Below are 26,622 nucleotides of genomic sequence, written 5' to 3' on the forward strand. Positions count from 1 at the left end.
CATGCACAATGGATGACATTCTTACAGCGACACTCCAAATGGCCATCTTCTGGTCAAAGAAAATTTAGTATAATGCCAAGTTTTAAACTTTGTTTGTGGATTTTCTATACATTATAACTGTATTCTCAATTTTCTTCTGACACGATAAATAAATCAAACTCAGAAATAATTATGTATATGCTGTAAAAAAAAACCTTCAAAGTAGCTGTAGTGTATTATTAAGGAATTATGCATTTGTAAAATTGATACATCACAGACAGAGAACTGATTCAAAAGTTCTTCCAAGAAGTCGAAGTTCAAATTCTGTCTGAACTTCAAAGAGTTATTTGGAGGATATAGTTCAGCGTTTCCAATAGCTCTTTTGCGAATTACACTAAAATCTGGTGATAATTTATTATTTCACTGACACAGGAAGCACCCAAACTAGCGCTGCCTCCATCTCATACAACCTCACATTAGTATAGAAAATCTTGAGCTGAAAACAAGCTTAGTAGATGACTATCTATGTCCGGCATGAAAACTTTCAGCAATGAAGAGGCCAGCAGTCTCCTGAATAATTGTTTGTACTCTTGAATTGTTTTTACATTAGATCTGTTCCTAAAATTTGAAATATCATAGAATCATGGAGTTGGAAGAGACCCTGAGGGCCTTCCAGTCCAACACCTGCCAAGAAGCAGGAAAATCGCATTCAAAGCACCACTGACAGATGGCCATCCAGCCTCTGTTTAAAAGCTTCCAAAGAAGGAGCCTCCACCACACTGTGAGGCAGAGAATCCAGAATATCCTGGGTATCTCACCACAATTACTGGTCTATTTTCTGTAAGAGTTCTTTACATATTTGGAGAGCACAGGTATGGCATAATGTGAGATGAACAGGAAATGGGGTTGTGGATTTGTTCCCACATCAATATTCCACAGAGAGAAGCAGTCTGAGCCTAGTGGTATTTCCAGTCTTCAGAAAACTCACATTTCTCTGTCTGCTTATGAATTTGCCCCAAAACTTCTCCTTTTATTCATGCAGACACTTATAGATGCACAAAAACACACGTGGAGTAGTGATTTGATTGTTGGAATAGGACACCTGAATAACAGAGTTCACATTTCCCCTCAGCCATGAAAGCACATTGGGTGACCTTGAGCAAATGACACATAAACCTCAGAAGAAGACAATGGCAAACCCCCTCTGAACTACTGGTAATTCTTCGAAGAAATCTTGTGATAGGGTCACTTTAGGGTCACCATATGTCAGAAATGACTTGAAGGTACCTAACAATAAGGAGTAAAAAAAATCTGAAAGATACATGATTAAGAACAGATATAATTATGAGTCTCCAGAGCCCCCGATGGTGCAGTGGGTTAAACTGCTGAGATGCTGAACTTGCAGACCAAAAGGTTGCAGGTTCAACTCTGGGGAGCGGCGTGAGCTCTCCATTATTTGTAGGGACAGCTGTGGAGGAAGAAGAAATAGCCACTCTATAAAAGTTATGGTTTGGGGAGAACATCTGGGGAACCAATAGGTGGTACTATTATTTATTTATTTGTTTGTTTAAAACTTTTATATACCGTTCTTCTCTAACCTCTGTAGAGAGACTCAGGATGCTTCACAGCAAGGATTCAATGCTAACAAATAAAACCATTTAAACATCATACATAACAATAGATAAAATACAATAAAATAACATACATATAAAACCAGTTTGCCAAGTTAAAAACAACGTCCGACTCAATCTGCACTTTGTGGTCAATACATTAATCAGGTACCGGTCTCTGCCATCATTCTGAGAATGCCTCATTCCACATCCACAATTTCACCTGTTTCCTAAAGGTCAGGATCTCTTACTATGCATGTGTGAACAGTGAATTGGGGGAAAAATGAGAAAGCACATGCCCCTGCCTCAACAGAGACATGCAGTCATCCCTGTATGTATTTTGGAAGAAGATTTCATATAAACTCTAGAACACTAAGAATATTTGTCTTTACTTGTGCAAGGCTTAGCTGACCTTTTTTCACATATGGATATTGTTTTGCATAAAGTTGTTGTTGAATATGTTGAACTGCTCTTTTTTTCTGTGGTGCAGGAACCTATCCCTGTTCTTTCTATGGTGTTTCTATCTCTGGTGTTAAAATTTCTGTTAAAGTAATGCCCAGAAACACATTTATTTCATTAACTGAACTATACCTGCATATATGAGATAAGCCATGATAGACAATCTTGGACATTAATAGTTTCTCCCACTGAATGTGGGAATGGCAAGGTGAATCAAGGAATAATATTTGTCCTTGCAGTTATTTTAAAAAGAAATCAAAATGAAAAAGTATATCTTGGAAAAAGTAGCATTTTCTTAAATTTGCATGTTTATGGCAGCTATATGCTGTAATACTGTCTTGCAGCAGCACACTATCACATTAGCTGCTATCAAGACACTGGGTGAGAACATCAGAAAAACAACTGGAATCCAGTTCTCATTTCATTCAACAGTAAGTCTTGGTAATATATTCTAATTATGTGGCCAAAGCTGTTAGATGGAATGCAATTTTGTTAACATTTAAGCAGTTCTGGAAGCTCAGCACAGCTGTGAATTTGGCAAGTATTATATACTAAAGTCCAAGACTGTTTAGAAAAATTACACACGGGACAACTTATACTTTCATATTCTAAAATGGGTGTTTATCGCAACATGAGATTTCCTTGTGGGCAATAATTGGAAACTCCATGGAAAAAAATAATGTGAGATATAACAGCACATAACTGAAACTAAGAATTTGCTGTTGGTTACTCCATGGGAATACTTTGAACTATGACGCAGAGTTCTTGACTATATTTAAAATAACTTATAGGAATAAGTTACACATAGTCTTATTGTTGTACAGGTTGTTTACACCTGTAGCAGTCATTGCAGACTTTTAATTATGGTACCCAGTCCAGAGTTAGTCACATGAGTTTCCAGACACAACACATACTGAGCCAAGTATGAATCAGCTTTTGACATTTACCCATAAGTAGGCGTCACAAAACACAAGTTTCAATACAATGGTATATCTGACATCTGTGCAACCTCTCCAGTATATGAGAGTACATCAATCAAGTTCACATAATGTCCTTAGTGAATCCTTTCCTCCCCTTCAGTTTGGCTTAACCTCTAGTTACAATAACAGGAAATTTGCAACAGGGCAATATGGAAGAAGCTAGCTGGATGAATTTTAATCCTTTGTCGCAGTCAGATTTAAAGAGACTTGAAAGGCTCTTTGGCTGGCAACTTTTGACTGCCTCTGCCAAGCTAGTTAACAGTAGTCTGGTGTTCATATATTTAGCAACAAACATTTTTCCTAGCAAACAGTATAAAACAGAAGGAAGAACTTAGCCAAAGCAAATGTCCTTGTATTTTTGTGTTATTAGTGTCAGAATAGCAAGGTTAGTAAAAAGATGGCAACCTTCAAAATGACACATCTTACTGCTTTGTGCCTCATAGCACTTGTGCTGCTGGTGAATGCATGCTGATTTTATTTCTTTAAAGGAACTATCCAAGGTGCTGAACCTATACTGAAACAGCATTCTTCTAACAGCCAACAGCCTGCTCATGTCACAGACCAAACACCCATATTTTAATAGCACAATTTTCCTTTTCAACTCAGATTTTGTAAGATTTTTTAAAAAAACAGAGTTAAGTTCAAAGCTTTTTTTCCTCCCCTCACCCAGTTATTTTTCACAAAACTCTATCCCCACCCTCTAAAATCAGAGTATCTTCACAGATTACTGTTCATAGAGTGTCAGAATTGGCTTTTGGCACAAAGAAAGAGGAACTCAATGAAGATGTCCAATGGGGTTCTTCAGGTCTAAGCCAAAATAATAATCAAAAGAAAATTAAATGTTGCAGTTTTTTTCCAAAAAAAGAAAATATTTAGAACAAATTAGAATGCATCATGGTAAGTATATTCTAGCTCAGATGCCTTTATAAAGAAGACCAAGGTACATCTATACTATATAATTAATGCAGTCTTACACCACTTGAACTATCATGTGCTAAGATATCCTGAGACTTAGAGTTCTACAAGGTCTTTACAGCCTTATCTACTAAAGAGTGCATGGATTCAGAGTAGTTGGTTCCCTTTGGCCAATCTGGCTTGTTCAGCTTAGCTGGATGGATGCAATGGTAAGGGCTCAGCCATCATGTATTTTCAACCATTATAGGACCACCTGGCAGCTGATCACGGCTCTTCCTCCCCTATTTAGCACCAAGCGGCACAGAGAGGCTGCTGCATGCTGCTCACATGAGGTTTCCCTGTGAACTCTTCCTGTCAGAATTAAAAAAAAAAACACTGTGATGTGTTTTACACAAGCTGTATCTAAGGAAGGGGTGCCAGGAAGGATTCTTCCTTAACCCCATTCTTCAAACCCAGATTTCCTTGCAAGGAAGATTGGAAAGGGTCTCAGGAAGGATGCTTCCTTAACCCAGTTGCTCAAACCCAGGCTCTCTTGAAAAAAAGAAAGGAAAGGATCCCAAGAACAGAAAGGGGAGCCTCATAAGTTCCCCATTCCTGCCAATGGGCTGGATCTTCCTGGATCTTTCAGCTGTGGATCAGAAACGGCTATCCAACAACCCTCCCGTTTTCAGGAGGCATGCAAAAACGGATCTGAAGGGCTCCGAGGATTTGGTCAGCAGAAATGGATCATGGTTCCGCAGAAATGCACAAGCCTAGTGCTGATGCCTCATTAAACTACAAATCTCAGGATTACATAGCATAATGCCATGGCAGTTAAAGTGGCATCAAACTGCATTCTTTCTGTGATGTTGATGCACTCTATGCCCATTATGGTTATCGGAGAGGAAATTAATTACACATAAAATACCTTTTTTTAAAAAAAGTTTAAACTTTTTTTAAAGAGATTGTTCTACAGCGGTCTCCTAGCAAATATTTACCTTACAACTATAATAATACTATACAACATGTATGAAACCACAGAGATTCTAAAAGAGATGTAATAATTTTGAGCTCATCCAGCTAAAATACAAGAACTGCATGATCATGTTTCCCAGAATTTATTTCTTCAAAGTAGCCATGGGAGGATCCAGTTTGACCTGGGCCCACAGAGCTGATGGAGCCTATATTCTTTTCTACAATAGGTCACATTGCTATTCCCAGACCTTGTGGTTTGATCAGGAAAACACCGTTGGCGTATGTGCAGAAAAATACAAGATCTCATTCCCTAACAATAAAAGCTTAATTGAAATTGCCTTCTCTCTGCCTCCCCCCTGTTCACAATTATTTTTAAGGCAGAAAAGGGAACAGAGAATCCAATAATGGATTTTCCATGTCTCATCTAGTTTGGCCTTTCTTAGTGCCAAATCCGCCTTCCCTTTTTATTCGCAGTAATGTTAATTAAATTTCTGTGGCTTATCCGATCACCTTTTCAGGCGTCCAATCTAAAAACACACAGACACCACAAAGTGAGAAATACATTTTTTTAAAAGCATTACAAAGCAAATAAAAATCATAACTAGCACATGTAGGTGCTTTTGAGAGCTACACAGCTTCATACCATTAATCTATAGATCAAAGGATACTGAATCCTGGAGTGGGCTTCCTGGTCATAAAGAGAATTATTCTCTCCAGAACAGGTATCAAATATTAAGCACAGATCTATAGTGCCAGATCAGGAGTGAATTGCAACAAGGGGAAAGATACAACATAAAATGCTAGAGATAGTGAAGAAAAAGTTCTTTTAGACTTCACCAAGAAAAAAAATTATATCAGCAGAAAAATTGTGCTAGGAATTAGTGAAATCAGTCAATTTCACTTTCTCTCATTTAATAAATACATAAATATTGCATTCCTGACATCAAATTAATAAGTGGCTTTTGGCAACTGTAATTCTGCACCAGAAATACAGAGCTACACGGGGAATCAAAGCCAGACATTCAAAAGCCAAGTACTCAATACCTTCTACCTAGATGGAACAATCCATCTTTATGAGTTTTTTCCGCATTTGAATTATTTCAAATCTTCAGCTCTTTTCCCTGAATTTATGAAGACATTCTAGAATCCTGTAAAGTTCTTCTCAAAAGATGAAATAAGCAAAGTTTTCTTCCATCCCAACTTTGTGTAGATAATTGGAATGCTACAGCAACAGCACATGTTACTGAAGATATTTTTTTATGTAGCTTTTTTCATGAACTCATTTATAGCATTTCCATGTTCCCTTTGACAAATTGCCTTTTATGAAAGAACCCACTTTATTATATGCTTAGTCAATTTCTCAAGTTTATCATCTTCAGATAGCAAGCAGAAAATATGGTGATAAAAAAATTCATTAAACAGTGTGGGCATAACATCTTTCCAGGGATAATTTGTAGGAAACTGAAGGAACATCACTTACAGAAAACTTTCCTCAACTCACTACTATACCAAAACATTCACAAGAAACATAAAAAATAAAAACTACTAAAATGTTTTCTTCAATTCTTGCTTGTACATTTTGTCTTAAAGTTTTTGCAGACAGATGCTACAGCAATTGTACAATATAGTACAATTTCTTGCCATTTCTTACCTTTGTGGTGGTTTGCTCCAGATGCTATTTTGCCCCACAGTGTTACAACAAATATTATTATTAGCAGTTTTCCTTTTGTTGATTTCTGCAAGTATCTTTTATTCATCCTAGAGAGGGAAAATACACAAAATAAAATCAGAATATATTTAATTCACTATTATCATTTTTTCATAACTTGGCAAATGTACCTAAAATACATTTCCATTTCCATTCAACCACCCAGCACAAATGAGTTGTTAGTACTTTTTCCATAGGAAGCAATTACATCAACTTCAGTTTATTGGCTTAGCCCAAATATGGACAAAGAATAATTCATGGTTCACATGCATCACAACCCTCTTTTTTCTGGTTTCCCGCATCCCCAAGATCAACTAAACATAAAGCAACCTGCTGCTAAAATGCAGTGGTTTGGTCTTGTAGTTGGCTGCTGAAGTTTTGTGGCAAAGCACACCTTTAGGGGGCTCTGCATTACTACTATTAAGACTTTTTTTTAATCTCAAAAGTAAGCACTGCCATTGTGTTGGATGGGGCAGACAATAATTTCTGAAGAGTAAAGGGAGTGCCTGCCTCTGCTACTAAAACATCAGTCCAAATAGTGCAGTCATAACTTGATAATGGTAGTCAGCGAAGTGTTGCAGTTTGAGTGTTGGATAAGGACTTGGTGACCTTGGGGAAGTCAGCCCAGTGACAGGCACCAGCAAACTTTTGCAGAAGTTAGAGTTGATTTGTAGGCACAGAACAACAAAAAAGGTTAAAATTATACCCACATTATAACAAGAGAAAGACTGCTATTCAAGAGAAAGTCAGCTTTTGTGCTTTTAATTTCTCATTTCATTGTCTTCAACTATAGCAGTGGAGAACCTATGGCTCTCCACATGTTCCTGGATTACAAACTCTGTCACCAACAACCCTTTCACATATTAGCTGAGGATGATTGGCATTGTATACCAGGGTATAGAAAGATTCCATGGTGCATTCAATCCAAGTAAAAGGTTACAGGGAAATGACAGTTACAACCCTGCCCCAGTCTCTGTATTGAAGAGACAAATAGCCGCTTGTAACAAGTACACACATCTACTGCAGTAGAAATACTGCTGTGAAGAATCTTAAGCACCACACAAGCACTACACAAGCCCAGAGTCTATTTTGGCAGGCATTGGTGGGGAGGGGGTGAATGTAATGGCATGACCTCAAGCAATAACAGCTCTACAGCTCCATCTACTGCCACCACATACCTCTTGCAACTCATTCCAGGGCAGAAAAAGTTTGCCCCAGGTTGAACTATCCATAATTACCAAGTGTTCCACATTTCAGAATAGTTAATAATACACCACAGGATTTCCTGAGTCTAGACAGTGCAACTAAAAAAACCCACCAAGAAAATTCTGTCCTCTTGCTAGTCTACACTGTTGTTCATCAAGGAGAATCCTGAGCTTTGAACTACAGGGGTGTTTCCCTACCCCCCCCCCCAAAAAAAAGATACTTCCAGGAATCCAGTGGAGTGTTGCCATACTAAACAGCAAATATGTGCATATGCCATATGGACAGATGCTAGATTTTTATCTAAACTGAAATCCAAAATACACTTGCTTCTGAGATAGTCCTCGATAAAATCAGTGATTCTTAACCCACCGGAGTTTCCTTAAGAGGAAATACACTAAGACAGTTTTACTGGTCCCAGTTAAAGCAGATCCACTGAATAATTTGATGAATAGTAAATTAACATTTATGTAAAACCCATTCAGTGAATGGGTCATCTATAATTAGAACTAGCAACTGGATTTAGGCCTATAAATCTGAAAATATTGTATAGTGTGGATCTAATTACTTTTCCAGAAATGTCCCTGTAATGGAAAAGTTAATTATAGTGGAGTTTTATTGCCTATGTTTATTAGTGTTGATAGTATGGCAAGGGCAGTCAGGAGTTGGTTACGTCTGATTGGTTGTTGAGTACCATGGATATGTAACCTTTGCAGTAGAAATGTATCCATTTGAGAGTGGCTAGCAAGAAAAGGGGTGGAGCTAGATAAAAATAGAGGGGAACATTTTAAAAAGTGAGGCATCTCTAGCCAGGAGCTAGAGGGAAGAGGATCAGTATTTAAGTGTGTAGCTTCCATTGTTACACTGAAGTAAAGAAAAAGCTAATATAAGTCTAAATGATCAGTTAAGTAGAACTGAGAGACAGAGATTCCTTTGGGAATAAGTTTTTAGTCAAAAATATTGACAGAAGAGAGTGATTAAAAGTCTAATGTTAGCCAGCCAGGAGGCTGAAGAGAAATATATTTTGAAGTCGAAGAAACTGGCCTAACAGAGTAGAAACCATTTACGTATTCAAAGGAGTGAAAGACAGCTGCTATAATATCCAAGTGGAACTGAAGTAAAGTACTTTGCAACAGATAAGCTTATGTGCCAAAGAATTCATGAATGAATATTTCTTTGTTTCAACATATACATTGAAGTCTTGTGTCAAGTTACAGGATTAAAGTTATACAGTTAGAAGTCAGTCTGTGATTACACTGAGGTAACCTGTGAGGAGAATTGAAAGCTACATATTGACTCGAAGTTTGGAATACACATTGAAGAAAAATATAGATATATAAAGATTGCACCCTGTAACAAACATATTAATAAAGGCATCTCAGAGACAGAAAAGGTGTGTTCCAAACATGAACTAGAAGTCACTGAGTTTGTGAGGTTTGATTCCTCACTTCCTCTCATCGCCTCACGTGTACATACATATATGTTCTATGTAAACAGGGGTGGGATATCCAAGGTCTTGATATATTTCCCGTCCTGTCTGTCCTCAAATATTACAGTTCCCTTTGAATTGATGTAACCACAGAATAAACACAATTATTTTAAAAACAGAAAAGTGCTTGGACCATATCTATCCTTTTCTCCTTTCCACTACAAACTGGAAACCAATATACAACCTGAAATGAGCATGAAATTTCATTCTGGGTGATGATCTTTTTGTAAGGAAGATCAAGAATATCTATTTGGACCTTTGAAGCAGATATGCCGTCATCATTAATCAAACTAAAGGCTCTTCATTAGCAAATACTGTCGAATTACAATTCTTTATTGCATCCATTTCCACAACTCCCAAAATTTAGATTGTAAACTCCCTGGGAGACTTTTGTGTTTATGCTCCCCTGTAAAGAATTATACACACAGCAAAGTGCGTCCAACACAGATGTAAATGAGAAAAACAGAAGTATCCTTGCTTGAGCTTTTGGTTCTCACATGCCTATAAATTACCTCTCTAAGATATATCTTGAATGTTATATATTTAAGCAGCCCTACAATGTCACTGGGAATAAATACTCTGGCTGCTAATCTGAGTTAGCAAATGCACATTTGTGTCTTACCAAAAATGGGAGTAGATTTAGTGCTGTATCAAACATGATTTCAGGTTACTTTCCAAGCATTAGAAAATATCTCAGATATCAGGAAAAGACCGCTTTTATCTCAAGGCTCAGGAGAACCACTGATACTCAAGGAAGAAAAACACAATGCCAGTTGGATCAACAGTCTGACAATTTAAATCTGTTTCATATAGTACAGCTGTACATCCTTTGGAGCAGCAGATTTCAAACAGTAAAGCTTAACACTAGATAACTTTAGCTTTGTACAGTTGGGGTTGCTGACTTCCATGTTAATGTGGCAGTGAAACTGCTCCAGGTTTCAGCCCAAGCATTAAAGGAGCTGTCCATGGTACTGAACCCAAAATGCTCTTTTGAGAGTACACAAAAATGTCTCAAATTGGATTCATCACTACAGTCACATAGAAGCTACCAGACTTCACTCTTCCCCCTTGGTATATGCAGAAAGAAAAGTCCTATTGCTGCAGTTGCTAATCTTTGCTTCCTCCACCTCACTTCACATGAAATATCATTAGCATCCCTAGCAAAAGAAAAAGAAAGAAAGAGAAGTTGAATTATTCAGTTAAAAGTTTGACTTCTTAAGCATTTTACTTGGTTGAATTATAGCCTGACAAATCCAGAGAATATTAAATTATAGGCACAAAGGCAGAAGACTTTCTACCTTTGTGTAACAATGACCGTGTTCTACTGAAACCTAGCTATAAGGTCATATCAAAATAGCTGCACAGCCAATATATTCAAATAAAAGGGGAAAGGATAAAGACAAAAACCTCAACAGCTCATGTATCATCAAAGCAAAACTAGTAGGGAGGGTAACAAATGTGACAATAGTCAAAAGACCATATTCCTCCATGTCTATAAAGAGCAGAGTTTTAAAAGGGAGTCAAATCATTTAAATGCATTCCAAAGATAAGAAATGACATGGACATTCACTTGGAAAGGTAGCAAAGAGAATACAAATTAAAATATCTGTGCAAAGAACACATTGACACAGAAAAGTATATCTGGCCCAGGAATGTGTGCCACAGTTCTCCCATTAACCATATCAAGCACAGTGGTAAGAAGATGCTGTGAGTTTCAATACAACTGTGGCACAATGGGTTACACCCTTGTGCTGGTAGGACTCCTTACTGAAAGGTCGGCAGTTCAAATCTGGGGAGCGGAGTGAGCTCTCATCTGTCAGCTCCAGCTTCTCATGTGGGGACATGAGAGAAGCCTCCCACAGGATGGTAAAACATCCAGGCATCTCCTGGGCAACACCCTTGCAGATAGTCAGTTCTTTCACACCAGAGGAGACTTGCAGTTTCTTAAATCACTCCTGACACACACAAAAATCTGCCTTAAGAACTGAGAATATATTCACATTGTATGCAACTGGGTTGAAGGAGGGTGACATTAGTGAAAGTATAAAAAGAAAGCCATGGGGTTCCAAAATTAAGTTCTCTTTTCATAAAGCAACGCCCTGTATGTTGGCCTTCCAATGTCTACGACCCAAAAGCTCTGTATTGTTCAGAATGCGGCAGCCAGGCTACTCACAAGAACACCCATGAAATGCCATATAACACCAGTGTTGCGGCATTTGCATTGGATTCTAACTGATTTCTGTGGTCTATATAAGATGCTAGTTCTGGCCTTTAAGATTCTTTACGGCCAGGGCCCATCGTATCTTAGGGACCGTCTCTCCTTCTCCCATCATCGGAGGTCGCAACGACCATCCCAACATGACTTACTTTATATACCGGGTCCTAGAGAGGTCCACTTGGAAAGGACCAGACGCAGAGCTTTTTCTATTTCTGCCCCTGCCTTGTGGAATTCCTTGCCGCCCTATATGAGAGCCATGCGTGAGTTGGGGACTTTTATCCTAGCACTTAAGACCTGGCTTTTTACTAGAGCTTTTTATCTATGTTAATTTTATCAATATCTGTATGTATTTTTATCCTTTGCAATTTGGCTTGTAAATCGCCTGGAGCATCGTGGATGGAGGGTGATTAATAAGTAATTAAATGATGATGATGATGATGATGGTTTTTTTTAAAAAAACTTTTATTATCTTTAGAAATTATCATCGATTGACTGTACTTAATTTTAAAAAATGTTCATATTTGCTAGTCCAGTTACTAGTAGGACAGAACACAAAAGCATTAAGAAAACATGTCCAAAGAAACTGGGATAGAGCAAAAACTTTCCATAGCCCAAGTATGAGAGAACAGACTTGGTGGGGGGAGGGGGGGGGAGTAAGAAGTGAAACTGGAATGCTATGCTGAAAAATCAAGGAAGTTATTATGGTTAAATCAGAAGAGGTTTTGAAATGGCCAAATGTAATAAATTAAATTGGACTCCAATATTAGAGGAATAGAAAGTTTGGCTTTGAATCAAATAAATATATATATATTATTTTTTTAAAAAAACAGGAAAATGAGACTCCAAAAGTTGTGGATGAAAAATATTATTAATATTGTGTGTATATGGGTAGAATCGTAGAATCATAGAATCAAAGAGTTGGAAGAGACCTCATGGGCCATCCAGTCCAACCCCCTGCCAAGAAGCAGGAATATGTATGGATATTTTGTACTAAGCACCCATACAAAATTTAAGAAATTTGGTGAACCAACATTAACAAATAAGCTTGAGATAGGCTATAAAATTGATTAGCTATATAGAACGATATAAATTTGATGTAATACAAAAAGAGAAAAAGCATGATAATGATAACATGACATTAATACTAACCTACTAACAACTGAAATAAAAAATGTAGCATTTTCTTCATAGATAATAATAATAATATAAGAGAAGATTTAATGTAAAACAATTTGCTATGAAAAAAATAAGATCAATTTTCATTGAAGAAAAAACTGGCAAAAAATATATGACAACCAGAAGACATTGTGAGAAGACACAAGATGATGATGATGATGATGATGATGATGATGATGATGATAATTTATTTATTTGACCAGTCATATGACCATTTCAAAATACAACATAAGTAAAAGACAAGGCAAAAAGGAGAGGACAGCAGCTGACCTTCTATTTATAGTCATGCCCTTCCAGATAGAAGATACGCCCAATGAACTTAAAATCAAAATAACTAGAATCTTCAATATTTTTGGAAATGTGTGTTAAAGAAATAGAATTGAAGACTTAGTTGTAATAATGACAAATTTGTAAAAGAATTCCATGTACCCCAACAAACTCCCACCCTCTTTGTTTGCAACATATTAGACATTTGCAAAGATGCAACTAACCAATAACAAATCTATTATTCCCAATACTTTTCTTTTTACTTCCCTTTCCACTCCCCCACCCCACCCCACTCTTCTAGCAAATGTTTAATTTAAAATTATGGGGGGGAAATATGGACAAGCTGCTCAATCCCTGCTGCTTGCCATTTTTTTCTTGACATCTTGCGCTGACTTTTGTGCAATGCTCCAAAGAAAATTTGTACCCCATGTCCTCCAGTGTGCTAATATAAGGTGTGCTTCCAACGCAAGTACACCATGGTCAAAATGTTATCATTCTATATTTCTTTTCCTTCCTATATAACCATTTTATATATGTTATGGCTATTAATCTTTGCTGAATGTTAGACTGGGAAATTCTTAAAAGAGTTTACTTCCAAAGTAGCTGGGATCATAGAGAATTTGGGCTCCTATGGTGCCTGTGAAGGTATTCTGAGTAGCATAAAGGGAATAGATTTTTTTTCCATGTCAGGAGTGACTTAAGAAACTGAAAGTCACTTCTGGTGTGAGAGAATTTGTAATCTGCAAGGACATTGCCCAGGGGACACCCAGATGTTTTACTATCCTGTGGGAGGCTTCTCTCATGTCCCCACATGAGAAGCTGGAGCTGACATATAGGAGTTCACTCTGCTCCCCAGATATGAAACACTGACCATTTGGTCAACAGTTCTGCCGGCACAAGGGTTTAACCCATTGCACCTGCTCCATAGGAACAGATTATTTTTCAAGTTTTAGCAGTGGGGCAATGTTGGCCCGAACTTCTGACAGTTGCCTAATCAGTTATAACACTTGGTATACAATTTGATAATTTTTTAGGTTCTTGAATAATAATCTTTGTAAGCATTCTGTTTGAGATACTTTATGCTTCAAGTCACATAATCTTCCCCAGTCTGTTTGTGTGTGTGTGTATCTTAGACTCTTTCTCAGTATCTATACTTATGTGGTTTAAGGTTGAAAAGGGCTTCATCTTTTTATGCATTTTTCCATGCAATAGCATTCACTTAGGCTCTTGCACATAAAACTTTGGCAAATGGCTAATAAAAAAATCTTTATTCATTTTTCACTTACTGGAGCTGAAAAAGAAAATTCATCTACCTTTTAAAAAAGAAATTGCACAGCAGACTAAAATTACAAAGTATACTACCATTTTTAAAAGACTATTATATCAAATTGAAAAAAGGTATTGTCCCCACAAAAGGAATGAAAGAATGTTTGGACTTGGGAAAGAAAATGGGAGAGCGGATTCTTGAGTGTTGGGTAACTCTGACAAAAAATGTTGGGTAACCCCTTGAACCTTATTTTTATCCCCTCTCACTGAGTCTTTGAATGGAGTCAAAGGAATATTTCTGCCTTGGATCCAAACTCACTTTTCTCCTGCCCACCCCTCAACATGGCAATGTCATGGCCAGGAGGAAGAAACCTATGTTCTTATAGCTGATACATCGCACAGATATCCTCCAGGACCTGTAGAGAGTTTTTAAAGTTGCTTCCACAACATGGAAGCAACTTTCATTTGGGGGACAATGAATTATTCATTCATTGCCCCCCCCCCCCAAATAAATGAATAATTTAGATATTCCTACTGCAAAATTGTTTTATATGCTTATTGAGCTTAGTTGATCCATCATTACTTGAGTCGACAGTGCTCTCTGGATGTAGGTGAATTACAACTCCAAAACTCAAGGTCAATGCCCACCAAACACTTCCAGTATTTTATGTTGGTTGTGGATGTTCTGTGTACCAAGTTTGGTTAAATTCCATCTCTGGTGGAGTTCAGAATGTTCTTTGACTGTAGGTGAACTATGAATCCCAGCAACTACAACTCCCAAATGACAAAATCAATCCATCCCCAACCCCACCAGTATTCAAATTTGGGCGTATTGTATATTTGTGCCAAATTTTGTCCAGTGTATGAAAATATATTCTGCATATTAGATATTTACATTACGATTCATAACAGTAGCAAAATTACAGTTATGAAGTAGCGACAAAAATAATTTTATGGTTGGGGGTCGCCATAACATGAGGAACTGTATTAAGGGGTCGTGGCATTAGGAAGGTTGAGAACAACTGCACTGGAGAATAAATCCATTTTAAATCCAGTTGCAGCTTCTGCAGAATTCTGGGGTTTGTAGTTTAGTGAGGAGGATTTAAAGTAGATTCATTCTCTAGTGTGATGGAGTAGTCAGTTCTTTCTTTAGAAATGAACCATAATAAACACGAATATACACAGTTGCTGGAAAAATCCATTGTCTGCAGCTAGTGTAAAGACTGAATGAAAAGTCATTCAGGATAGAAGTTGGCAGGTTATGTCATTTTCTCTGCTAATGCAGAAGTGTTAGCGCTTCCACTCTTTAAATTCCAATCCTCTACATATTCCTGTAACATCTGAATCCATTGCACCAAGTACCAATATATCTACCCCAATGCAGTTTTTTTCTGACTGAAAGCCTATTCCAAGGCCTTAAATATAAGTCTTGTTTGTGAATATAAATATTTAATATGTATACATATTTCCTTGCTACTTGATTTCCCCCTTAAGACGTCTTAATGAACCTGCCTCCTTCTACATGCAAAACACTAACAGTAAATTCAGTGTTCTCAATGCCTATCCTTACTTCGACAGAATTATGTGTTCCACATCATTAAAAAGGTGTTATCAGATGGCTTGAGGAATTTAAACAATTGCTGAATGAAGACTGAATCTGTTTTGTGGGCACAGATCATTGGAAGAGCAGGAATAGAATAGAAAGTGAAGAAATGCAGTAGACTTCCCCCAAAAGGAGTGTGGACAATTGGTTGGCTGGAATCTTAATTGATAAGAGAACTCCACACCACAACATTTATATAAAATACAGCCTACCCATAAGCTTGAACGTTTCAACTGAGCAATTTTGTTGATTTATTGACGTCCTGAACATCTGCTCAAAAGGTACAAAAGCAAATAATGATGCATGCTACCTCAGTCAGTTCCAAAGCCTGGAGCGGCTCTTATCTTTTATTGCAATCTACACTATATACAGGAGTAGAGGAAAAATATGTCTGTTCACTTTGCCATACACCACTGGAAGCACACATTCCATTCTCAGCATCAGTCTTCATCACAGGAACCGCTCTAGCAGTACATCACATCTCTATGCATTTAACTCTTGCATTACTACATCAACACAGTATAAACTACAAACAATATTTCACTACATTTAAACACCATGTTCTGACAAATTTTGTTTTAATGGATATAAAATAACCAATGACATTTCAATATGGCTTTGAAAAAATATTTAAATTGTTAGAACAAATTTTCACTGATAAAGGTCATTAACTTTGCTTAGAACACAGCTGATTTAAAAACTCTAATGCTCTGTGAGTATTTAAAAATGTTGAATAGATATTATGATGCCGTCATTTTATAGGAAACCTAAGGAGCCCCCGGTGGTGCAGTGGGTTAAACCCCTGTACCAGCACGACCAAAGACGGACAGGTCGCAAGTTCAAATCCGGGGAGAGCGCGGATGAGCTCCCTCTATCAGCTCCAGCTCCTCATGTGGGGACATGAGAGAAGCCTCCCACAAGGATGTCTAGACATCAAAACATCTGAGCATACCCTGGGCAACATCCTTGCAAACAGCCAATTCTCTCCCACCAGAAGCAACTTGCAGTTTCTCTAGTCGCTCCTGACATGTCAAAAAAAAAAATAGGAAGCCTATAGAAAGATTGGGGGTTTTTTAATCAATGCTTTGCCAATGGGGAGCCTGGGGCTAGATCCTAATGAAGTATGGATGGGAGATTTGACCAAACAAATCTTGATTCATTTCTATCTCTGAGTCACCATGTTATAATGGTGAAAGCTCTCATTAATATTTTTAAGAAAGCAGATAAATTGTCCTTTTAATTTTGCTAATTCCATCTGTGAGGAGAGGGTGAAGAAAAGCCATTCCTTTCTAGCTAAACATAGGCTCCATTCCTGAAGATCCACAGAACACATTTCTTTTAACAGAAATCTCACAAAATCCAATGAGGCGGGGATATTACCATTGTTCTGACAGCTGAAAAATGATATCCGATTGCTTTGAGATTTCAAACTAACTTTAAGAAATGACATAGGCCTAAAGCCAATTGCTGGTCTTAACTAGAGTAGTTACAATGAATCAATGAGTGTTGAATTATTCAAGTTGAAACTAGCAGCTGGAGTTAGGTCACAGTATTATGTGTATTTCTGTTTGAATCTCATGCACTCTCAACTTTGTATCCATATCTTACAGTTTCATAATCACAATGAAGTTGTCTTGGAAATCCTTACATCTATTGCAAATTGATAATAATTTACTCTTCTTGTAAATGTCCCATTGGCTTTGCAGATCCCCCCCCCCCCCCCCCGCCCCTCACATTTTTTCCTATCCTATAAACAAAATATCAGAAGCTGGGGTTATATTGGCAATTTCAGCTAAACTTTGAATTTGCCATTCCATCATCCTCTATGACAATGGTTCTCAGCCTTCCTAACACCCTTAATACAGTTCCTCATATTGTGGTGACCCACAACCATAAAAATTGTCATTGCTACTTCATAACTGTAATTTTGCTACTGTTATGAATGATAATGTAAAGATCTTATATTCAGAATGTATTTTCATTCACTGGACCAAATTTGTCTCAAATACCCAATACACCCAAATTTGAATACTGGTCGGGTTGATTTTCTCATTTGGGAGTTGTAGTTGTTGGGATTGATACTTCACCTGCAATCAAAGAGCATTCTGAACATCACCAATGATGGACTTGAACCAAACTTGGTACACAGAACTCCCATGACCAACAGAAAGTACTGAAGAGGTTTGGAACTACAGTTCCAAAACTACAGTTTGGGAACTGGAGTTCACCTACCTCCAGAGAGCAGTGTGGACTCAAACAATGATGGATCTGAACCAAACTGGGCACGAATACTCAATATGCCCAAATGTGAACCCTGGTGGAGTTTGGGGAAAACAGACCTTGACATTTGGGCATTGTAGTTGCTGGGATTTATAGTTCACGTACAATCAAAGAGCATTCTGAACCCACCAATGATAGAACTGGGCCAAACTCACCACACAGAACCCCCATGTCTTGAAGGGACTCACTGGCACGAGCCTCCCTCCAGCCTTGCAGGCTCTCCCTCGCCCGCACATGCGCACCATGCCGCCATGGGCTGAGCATGCCTGCTCTCCCATCCCTGCTTGGAGTCTCAGAAGAAAGAGAAGGACAGGTGGAGAGATCTTCAGCCTTCTCTGCCAAAGGGGTTCCTAAGGCCACCAGAAATATATGTTTTCTGGTGGCCTTTAGCAACCCCTCTGAAACCCCTCACAACACCCCCAGGGGTCCCGACCCCCAGTTTGAAAAATGTTTTGTACCAAGAGGACTGTGTTTTGTACCAAGAGGACTGTGACTACTTCCTCTATAAGGCACTAGAAATAATTATTTTCCGGAATCTTCATTTAATACAATTAATTGGCAAATTCTGGGCCTTAAGCCAGCTATCTTATTTTCTCTAAAACCAGAATTTGGCAGCACATGAGAGTCCTAGAGTGTAATTGAACACTTTACAGCCATCTTAAAAATACAGAACAATACCTACTTTACAACTATACTTTAAAGTAGATTTCAGTAAGAATTCTAATGAGTTAATACAATTGACAGAAAGCAAGCTAATGTTATAATTGCCAAGATATTCGCACAGATAGAAAGAGGAAAAAACCGAAGCCACAGCACTCTTATTTCATAAACAAAGAGTTCAATTTAACAAGCAGAATATAATCAAAAACAGGAAAACAAAATATGGTAATTAATTCCAGTGATGGTGCCATGCCTTGCAGCAAAAAAAAAAATCAGTACAGCACCTTGAAGACAAATAAATTGTGGCATAAACATTTGCAGGCAAAACTCAATTCAGATTTATATATTGAGTCACCTCTTTTCAAAGAGAGGAACACTTGTACAGAAACACAATTTAAGCACAAAATGAATACTCTACACAGAGTAGTTATGATTTATGGAGATTTTTGAACAGCTTGGTTTTCTATCTGGAAGTTGTTGTAGAGTCTAATAAACCCTATGGGTAATCTCGAACTGAATAAATTATAAGCTAACATCCAGTTTTGCTTGTAATTTTTGTCTATTGCTTTCACTGAAGCAGTTTATTTTCTTTTTCCTTGTCTTTTTTAGGGCTCTTGTAGAATGGTTTAAAAAAACATGAGCTCTCGCAGTTCATTTTTGTCATGTTTTGCCCATTGTGGCCAAAATATTGACTATTCCCTGTCAATAGGCTGTTCATTGGTGGGGAGAGAGTTTGAGTCTGGCAAGGTAAAGGTTAAGATTTCCACTTGACATTAAGTCTAGTTCAGTCCTACTCTGGGAGGGGGAGGGGGTTGTTATCTCCATTTCTAAGCCAAAGAGCTGGCGTTGTCTGTAGACACTCCAATGTCACGTGGCCAGCATGACTGCATGGAGTGCCGTTATCTTCCCACTGAAGCATTACCACTTGCATGTTTTCAAACTCCTAGGTTGGCAGAAGCTGGGGCTAACAACAGGAGCTTACTTTGTCCCGTGGATTCGAACCGCTGACCTTCAAGTCAGCAAATTCTGCTGCTTAGCAGTTTAACCTGCTGCGATACTCATGGCCCCATGAGTGTGGTAGACAGATGTATTTGTATTGTGCATATTTGATGTATTTCCTTTATTTTCTTTTGCATTCTGTATATCACCTTTTTACACAATAAAAATTATATATACACACACATATATATGTACACACACAGAGAGAGAGGCTCTCTTTTGTTATTGTTTGCTGTGTTCATGTGTTTTCGTAATTTATACATTTATTATTCTTTTTTCTTAATCACAGTACATCAGTTTTCAGTGAAATAGTGATACACCATATCATTTCAATACAAGAATTTTAATTATTTTTTCACCGATGCACTGTGATGCTATCATTTTTAAAAATATCACAGAAAAAAGAGAGAAGAGGATGAATGGGTTGACTTCACCTTTCCCACTATGTTCCTTACTTTGTAAAACAGGAGACAGGAGGAAAAGAGGGGCTCTTGGAGGTCTCTCATTCATATAGTTGTCATAAATCGAAGTCGGCTTGATGGCAAATGAAAACAAAATGAATTTTAGCTTAGCAACTTCTTACTGGAATCTCCCTGTACAACTGTTTTAGTTAATATCAAAATAAGGTGACATTGTAGTCAGAACTGCATTGGGAACACTTTTCTAGTTGTGTTTTTATACTTCCAAATTTGATGTAAGATTTGTTCTGTTTATTCTCTTGCATATAGGACAGGACCACCCAATCTATCCTTGTCTTATATGACCATGCAATAACATGGTGGCAGATGATGGAAATATAGTATACTATGTTAGAGCATACCTAAGAACTGTGAAATCCCACAAACGGGTTTCTGTGAGTTTTCCAGGCTGTATGGCCATGTTCCAGAAGCATTTTTTCCTTGCATTTTGCCAACATCTATGGCAGGCATCTTCAGAGGTTGTGAGGTCTGTTGGAAACTAGGCAAGTAAGGTTAATAGATCTGTGGAGTATCTGGGGTGGGTGAAAGAACTCTTGTCTGCTTGAGGCAAGTGCCCGGAAAACTCACAGCAGCCCAGTGATTCCAGCCATGAGTCCGCACTGTCAAATAATCTGGGATAAACAGAAAACCTGGAATTACATCTTGGGATATAGAGCCTGTATGGAAGGGCCCTCAATCCCCCTAATGTTCTAAAACTACAACTCCCAGCATTATTCAGCATTTATCAAGCTTCCTATGATTGTTGCGTTTTGCAGGTTAAAACATCTGGAGGGTCAACAAGGACTGAGGGTGTTTAAAGGCCACAGAATACAAAATATTTCCTAGTGGAGGAAACTGTAAACTGGAAATTGAACAGGGTATCTGTAAAAAATAAAGGATGCTGTTAATTTGATGTCTAGACCTGAAACACAAAAATGCAGTGCTGCAACATTTTTACTCCAATTAATTTAGTTTCAGATTCACAAATATTTTCCCAGATTCATACTGAATTAATGTTTTACCAAAAATTAAAAAGGGCCAAAACGCCATCTAGTGTCTTGTATTATATCCATCCAGCCTGGATCACATTTGTCTTTTTCCCTCTTCAAATCTCCAGTTGAGTCACCGTATATGTAAAGGGACTTAGATTCCCCTTTAAAATCATCTTTAATCTGGATTTTGACATTAGGCTTGGGGAAAAAATAAATTCCACTTTCCATTGCCTGCATCTGTCAATTATAAAGTTCCCAACATTAGGATCTATGTAATCACAAAAGAACCATTGAAAGACTACGCTAGTTAGGAAGAATGTGCATTATTTTTCTCCCACTGTTGCATTAACAGAAACAAAAAGTAAATGTGGAAATCATTCACAAAACCAACATTTTCAAAAATCGGTTATTTCACAAAACCTAACACCTTTTTTCTTTGAATTGAGTTGCTAGAATCTTGTGCAGAACAAGCATATATTGGAACTAGTCAAGATACACAATTAGCTAGTTCCAATATATGCTTGCTCTGCATAAGACTCTAGTCATACTTGCCACAGTCTAAATATTAGTTATAACATCTATAAGCAAAAGGTGAAGCACACTTAAGCTATGACAAATTTACATAAAGTTAACCACTCTGCACTGTAATGTTTACATTTAAATATTTGAATGATCTTACATCTCCTTGAAAAGTCAAAGCTTCGCTAGCATGAGTTATCCCTTCAACCTTCTCCTTTGGCGTTGGGAACTGTTACAGAAACGGCAACAATTACAGGATACAAGGAAAGGATGTAGTAATACCCTCTCTTATCCATTAAGGGATGCGTTGCCACTCAAACTGACAGGTAAGAGTGTCATCTCCCAGCCCCCATTGAAAAATGGTTGAAGACAACAATGCTACTGAACATTTGCAGTGAAGCAGTAACACTAGAGCGATTTAACCAGCTACGATGAAGTTAACAAAAAGCCACAGCCATGGTGTCTCCCATGTGTTTTCATGTCTCTGGAATATCGATCAAAAGGTGGTGTTGATACACCTTTTAAGAAGACTGAAAGGTGACATTTCTGAGGTAAGTGTTAACTGCAACACAAGAATTCTTTCCTCTGTTCAGCCACCAAAAAATGAAAGGTTGTTAAAAGTTAGGGTGACGGGTGCCATTGTTGCTTCATCCTTTAAAACAAAGCAGGCAGTCGACAAATCAGGATTTGCTGGGAGGTGTCTGAGTGATCAACAAAAAGGAATCAAATAAGGCTTTCAAGCTCCCACTTTTTTTAACAATAACAATTTTTACAACTGAAACTGTGAAATACTGAGCTGTAGAGCTTTAAATGCTCAATTTTGTTGCCTTATGCAGAAATCCCAGGTCAGGCTTTAGCACAGCAGATTAACCACCAGCTCCAGTAAATCTTGCCAACTGAAAGGTTGAGAGTTCAAAGCCCTGGTCAGGGTGAGCTCCTGGCCTTTGGCCCAGCTTCTTCCAACCTATGTTGTAAGTCAGCCTGTTCAGCCTGTGATTGTGTCTGATGTTCATGATGGGAATGGGGATGATATTCCTAATAGTGCATCTGGGTCTGTTGGCAATGGGGATGAGGGTTTGCCTGGGCCCGAGTTAAGCTCAGATGAGAGGCCCGAGCTGTCTCAGGAAGATGCACATGGTCACACTCCTGGGAGAGGCCCTTCACAGTCTTTCTCAGAGGAACTGTCTAAAGATGATTTGTCAGGTGCAGTAGTTAATGAGAGTCAAGTTAATAAGGGTATAGATTGAAAACAAGGCGTTTGTAAACAGAGACAGAATGTTCAGGCACAAAGAAGATCAGTTTGTTCACAGGAAAAGAGAGATAAGCAACACTTATCTGCATGTAAGCTCAAGAGAAATGCTTTCCTTTCAGGTTTGGGATCTGGAAAAGCTTTATATTGATTCATGGGAAAGAGTTGTCTCAGTTGGGTCAACATTGGAATTTCATGATGGTCTTGCTTTCAAGTGTTCTTAGTTTCATGTACAAAGATTTTGCCAAGCTCCTGTGTATTGGGTGTTTTGTGCTGCCTTGTTTCATGGATTCTTGTGCCTTATTTAATGGAATTGTTGTATCTTGTTATGCCTTGAAGCTCGTGGATTATCCTTTGTCTTTTTACTTTACAGTTTTTTTGCTAATTTTACTGCTTTACCTACATAAATTCTTCAATAAACTGCTTGCTGAGTCTACCAAGCTGGTGTAGTGTTTAAGGTCAGAGGGGTTCCTGCTCTGGTGTATGGCAACCTAGCAGTTTCAAAAACAGCAATGTGAGTAGATAAATAGGTACCATTTAAGGGGGGAGGTATATAAGGTATCCATAAGTAAATGAGAGAAAAATGCAGGTGATTTGATCAAGGAGGAAGTTTCCAAACACAGATCTTCAGCAGGCAAAGTGGAGTGACCCCCCCCCCCCCCCCCCCCCCCCGTGGCCAGAACTGAGCTCAGCCTCCAGCTGGGAAAGCCTATATATATATATATATATATATATATATATATATATATATATCTGTCTATGTACAGTTGTCTGTCTTGTCAGTGTATAACGGTATTGAATGTTTGCCATTTATGTGTTCTGTGATCTGCTCTGAGTCCCCTTTGGGTGAGAAGGGCAGAATATAAATACCGTAAATAAATAAATAATTCCTTTCTCCCTTCCATTACAAAGCATGAAGACCTGCTATGTCATTTTGGCACCTTAAAGCAGAAAGGTCCCACATGCATTTTTCCCTCTTCAGAAATAAAAAAGTATAATTCACTGTGTAACCATTAACTGCCGTTTACTGAAACGACCCCAAAGCAGTTTCCTGAGGCAACCATTTCACTCTCTCCAAATACAGGACTGATTCTGTCCCAATGTTTGGCCAGCATGGTTCAGTAAATGTTTTCTATTTTGCATCTGGTTCAGCACTGTAGATAATTGGGTTTTATAAGAACAAGAACAATCCTATGAATTTGAAATCAGTTCTCCTCTGGGTTAAAGGGTATTGCATTTATTAAAGGGCTTGAAACTTACAGTTATACATACTGTATGCTTTTAGATCTATTCTGCAGATGTTTACAGTGTGGATTCTAAAGGGGCAATTGTGAATGCAACAAACACTAGTCCATTTTCATCTATATCTATTCATCATTGAGATTAGATTGGCTGAAACCCTTTGTTCAACATGTGCTCTGAAAACGAAGGTCTGTCTTTGTGCACTGTCTCCAAAATACATGCTTGCAGGCAATATAATGAGCTGGTTATCTTCTGCACTGTACATTTCTCAGAGTAAACTAGTCTCTTTTATCTAAAATATGTTAATAGTACATGATCACCAATGACACTGTAAAATTACAGCAATTTCCTTCTTCCAAAGGAAGTCTACTAAATTGTATGGAAATGTTTCTGTTTTTACAAATTGAGTTACACTTTGATGAATAAAAAATGGACTGCCAGTGCTCTGAGCAAGTAGGCAGGTTTAAGAGATCAACCAATGCTAAGCAAAATATTCAACTCCAAGGGAGTTGGGATTAATTTTTAATACTGTTGTGATGGGGAAATAATTTCAAAGTTATCATACATAGACCCCCATAGCTGCTCTGGAATATGTAATCATAACATTTCAAAATGCAACAGTCCAATAAATGTTCATAGTGCTAACAACATCTGCTTACATCCTAATGAAAACATTAAAAATATCCGAAGTTCCAGTATGATCAAAGAACCAAGTAGTCCTCTACATATTATGAGTTTAACCTTCACGTGGTAAGACAAGAAATGTTAGTCTCTCAGAATCACATTTTACATCAATATTCACATAGACCTGAAAGACAGGCATTGTCCCTGACACTATGACTCTAAATTTCAATCACCTGTCATGTACAGTTTTTCCTTGTCAGCAAACATAAAACAGTTTGGATAAAAATGACCCAAAAGATCCATTGACTTTAACAACTGAGACACTTTCTGTCAATGAAACATACTGTTATTTTTCAGTAAACCATGATGTAGTAAAGCAAAACAGATGTCCTCTGCTTTGGTTACCATTAGACTGACCTTTTTCAGGGAAATCTGAAATTTCTTCTGGAGCAGAGGAAAACTCAAGTTTACTGGAGTCAGAAATGTCCCACAATACAAGAAACCTGTGTGTGTGTGTTCAAGTCGCCTAGTAACTTATAGGGACCCCATAAATTCAATAGGATTTTTCTAGCCAATGAATACCAAGAGGTAGTTTTCGCAGTTCCTTCCACTGAAATATTGTTTACAGCTCCTGTATGCATTGGTTTCCCATCCAAGTACTAACCAGGGCTGGATCTGATGTCCTTATGTTATTTAAGCCATAGATATAGTAGTTAATTTTTATTTTAATTCCAAAATGTATTTTCCGACTCTCGGTGTTTGTGTGCAATACGCATGATTCTGAACACAGAAATGTTCTTTGAATGTATGGATGGAAACCCATCTGAAGATTTGCTTTCTGAGATACTATAGCATATATGAAAAGCCCTGCTATGTTGGCTGGACACCAACAGAATTTGAATAACCTCTCTAGTATATCCGCTGCAATGATAGAATGGTCAGAATACAGATGAGGGCAAGGGAATTAGCATTATGGAAGAAAAGTTAATTTATCCTCACTTCCTCTACCTCCCACTCACAACTATCCTTGTGACAATAACCACCTCTCACTTTTGTACAACAGAGTAAAAGATTTAGTTGAAAACACTACCTAATCACAGCACACTATTATTAATATGTGCCCCTGATAAGAAGCCTATAACTTTGATAATAGGGAACACAGTACTGGGCTAGAGCTGTCTTTGAAAGCTCCATGTTAATTTTGTAGTTCAGGTTCCCTGGCTATCTTCTAACTCCAGTACATGTAAGACAATGAGGTTGGACTGTCATTATCCAACACAAACTGAAACAGGGATCAAGTCTCATTGCAACATTTAGACAAAGATGGTTTGTATATGATATAGTCTGCTGTCCCACATTCAAGAAAACACAGTAATGCCTGAACAGGGTTCTAGTTTACAGTTAACATGAGAAATACAAATTTCATCTTGATTTTTTTTTTTTTTTAGAGAAAGGAATAAAAACATCAAAATACTTTGCCCTAAATTGTTGGTGCCATCATACTTGGCATACTGCATATGGTTTTGCTCACTCCACTTCGTAAAATAATGCTTAGATCCAAGGAAGAGTTTGAACAGGACAACAAAAAGACATGGTGCTGAAGGTACTCCTCTATGAGGGAAGGTTACAAAGTTTGGGATTTTTGATGTAGGAAGATGTGAGTAAAGGGAAATATGAAAGAGGAGTATATAAGTTAAACTGTTATATCATTTTGTGTGTGTGTGTGTGTGTGTGTGTGTGTGTGTGTGTGAGGAGCAACTTGAGAAACCGCA

General features: G+C 37.8%; 1 protein-coding gene across 3 annotated transcripts in view; it reads right to left on the minus strand.

The window, feature by feature from the left end:
- TAFA2 (TAFA chemokine like family member 2) overlaps window positions 1-26,622 on the minus strand; it is a 197,544-nt gene that overhangs the window by 62,807 nt on the left and 108,115 nt on the right. For all 3 annotated transcript variants that reach the window (XR_009631594.2, XR_009631595.2, XM_060777545.2), the window contains exon 2: window positions 6,549-6,655. Coding sequence is in view for 1 of the 3 variants with exons in the window: in XM_060777545.2 (XP_060633528.1) it covers window positions 6,549-6,654 (106 nt within the window). In the remaining 2 variants the exon portion in view is untranslated. The remainder of the gene's footprint in view (window positions 1-6,548; window positions 6,656-26,622) is intronic.

Source organism: Anolis sagrei, chromosome 5 (assembly GCF_037176765.1).
Source record: "Anolis sagrei isolate rAnoSag1 chromosome 5, rAnoSag1.mat, whole genome shotgun sequence".
Taxonomy (NCBI): domain Eukaryota; kingdom Metazoa; phylum Chordata; class Lepidosauria; order Squamata; family Dactyloidae; genus Anolis; species Anolis sagrei.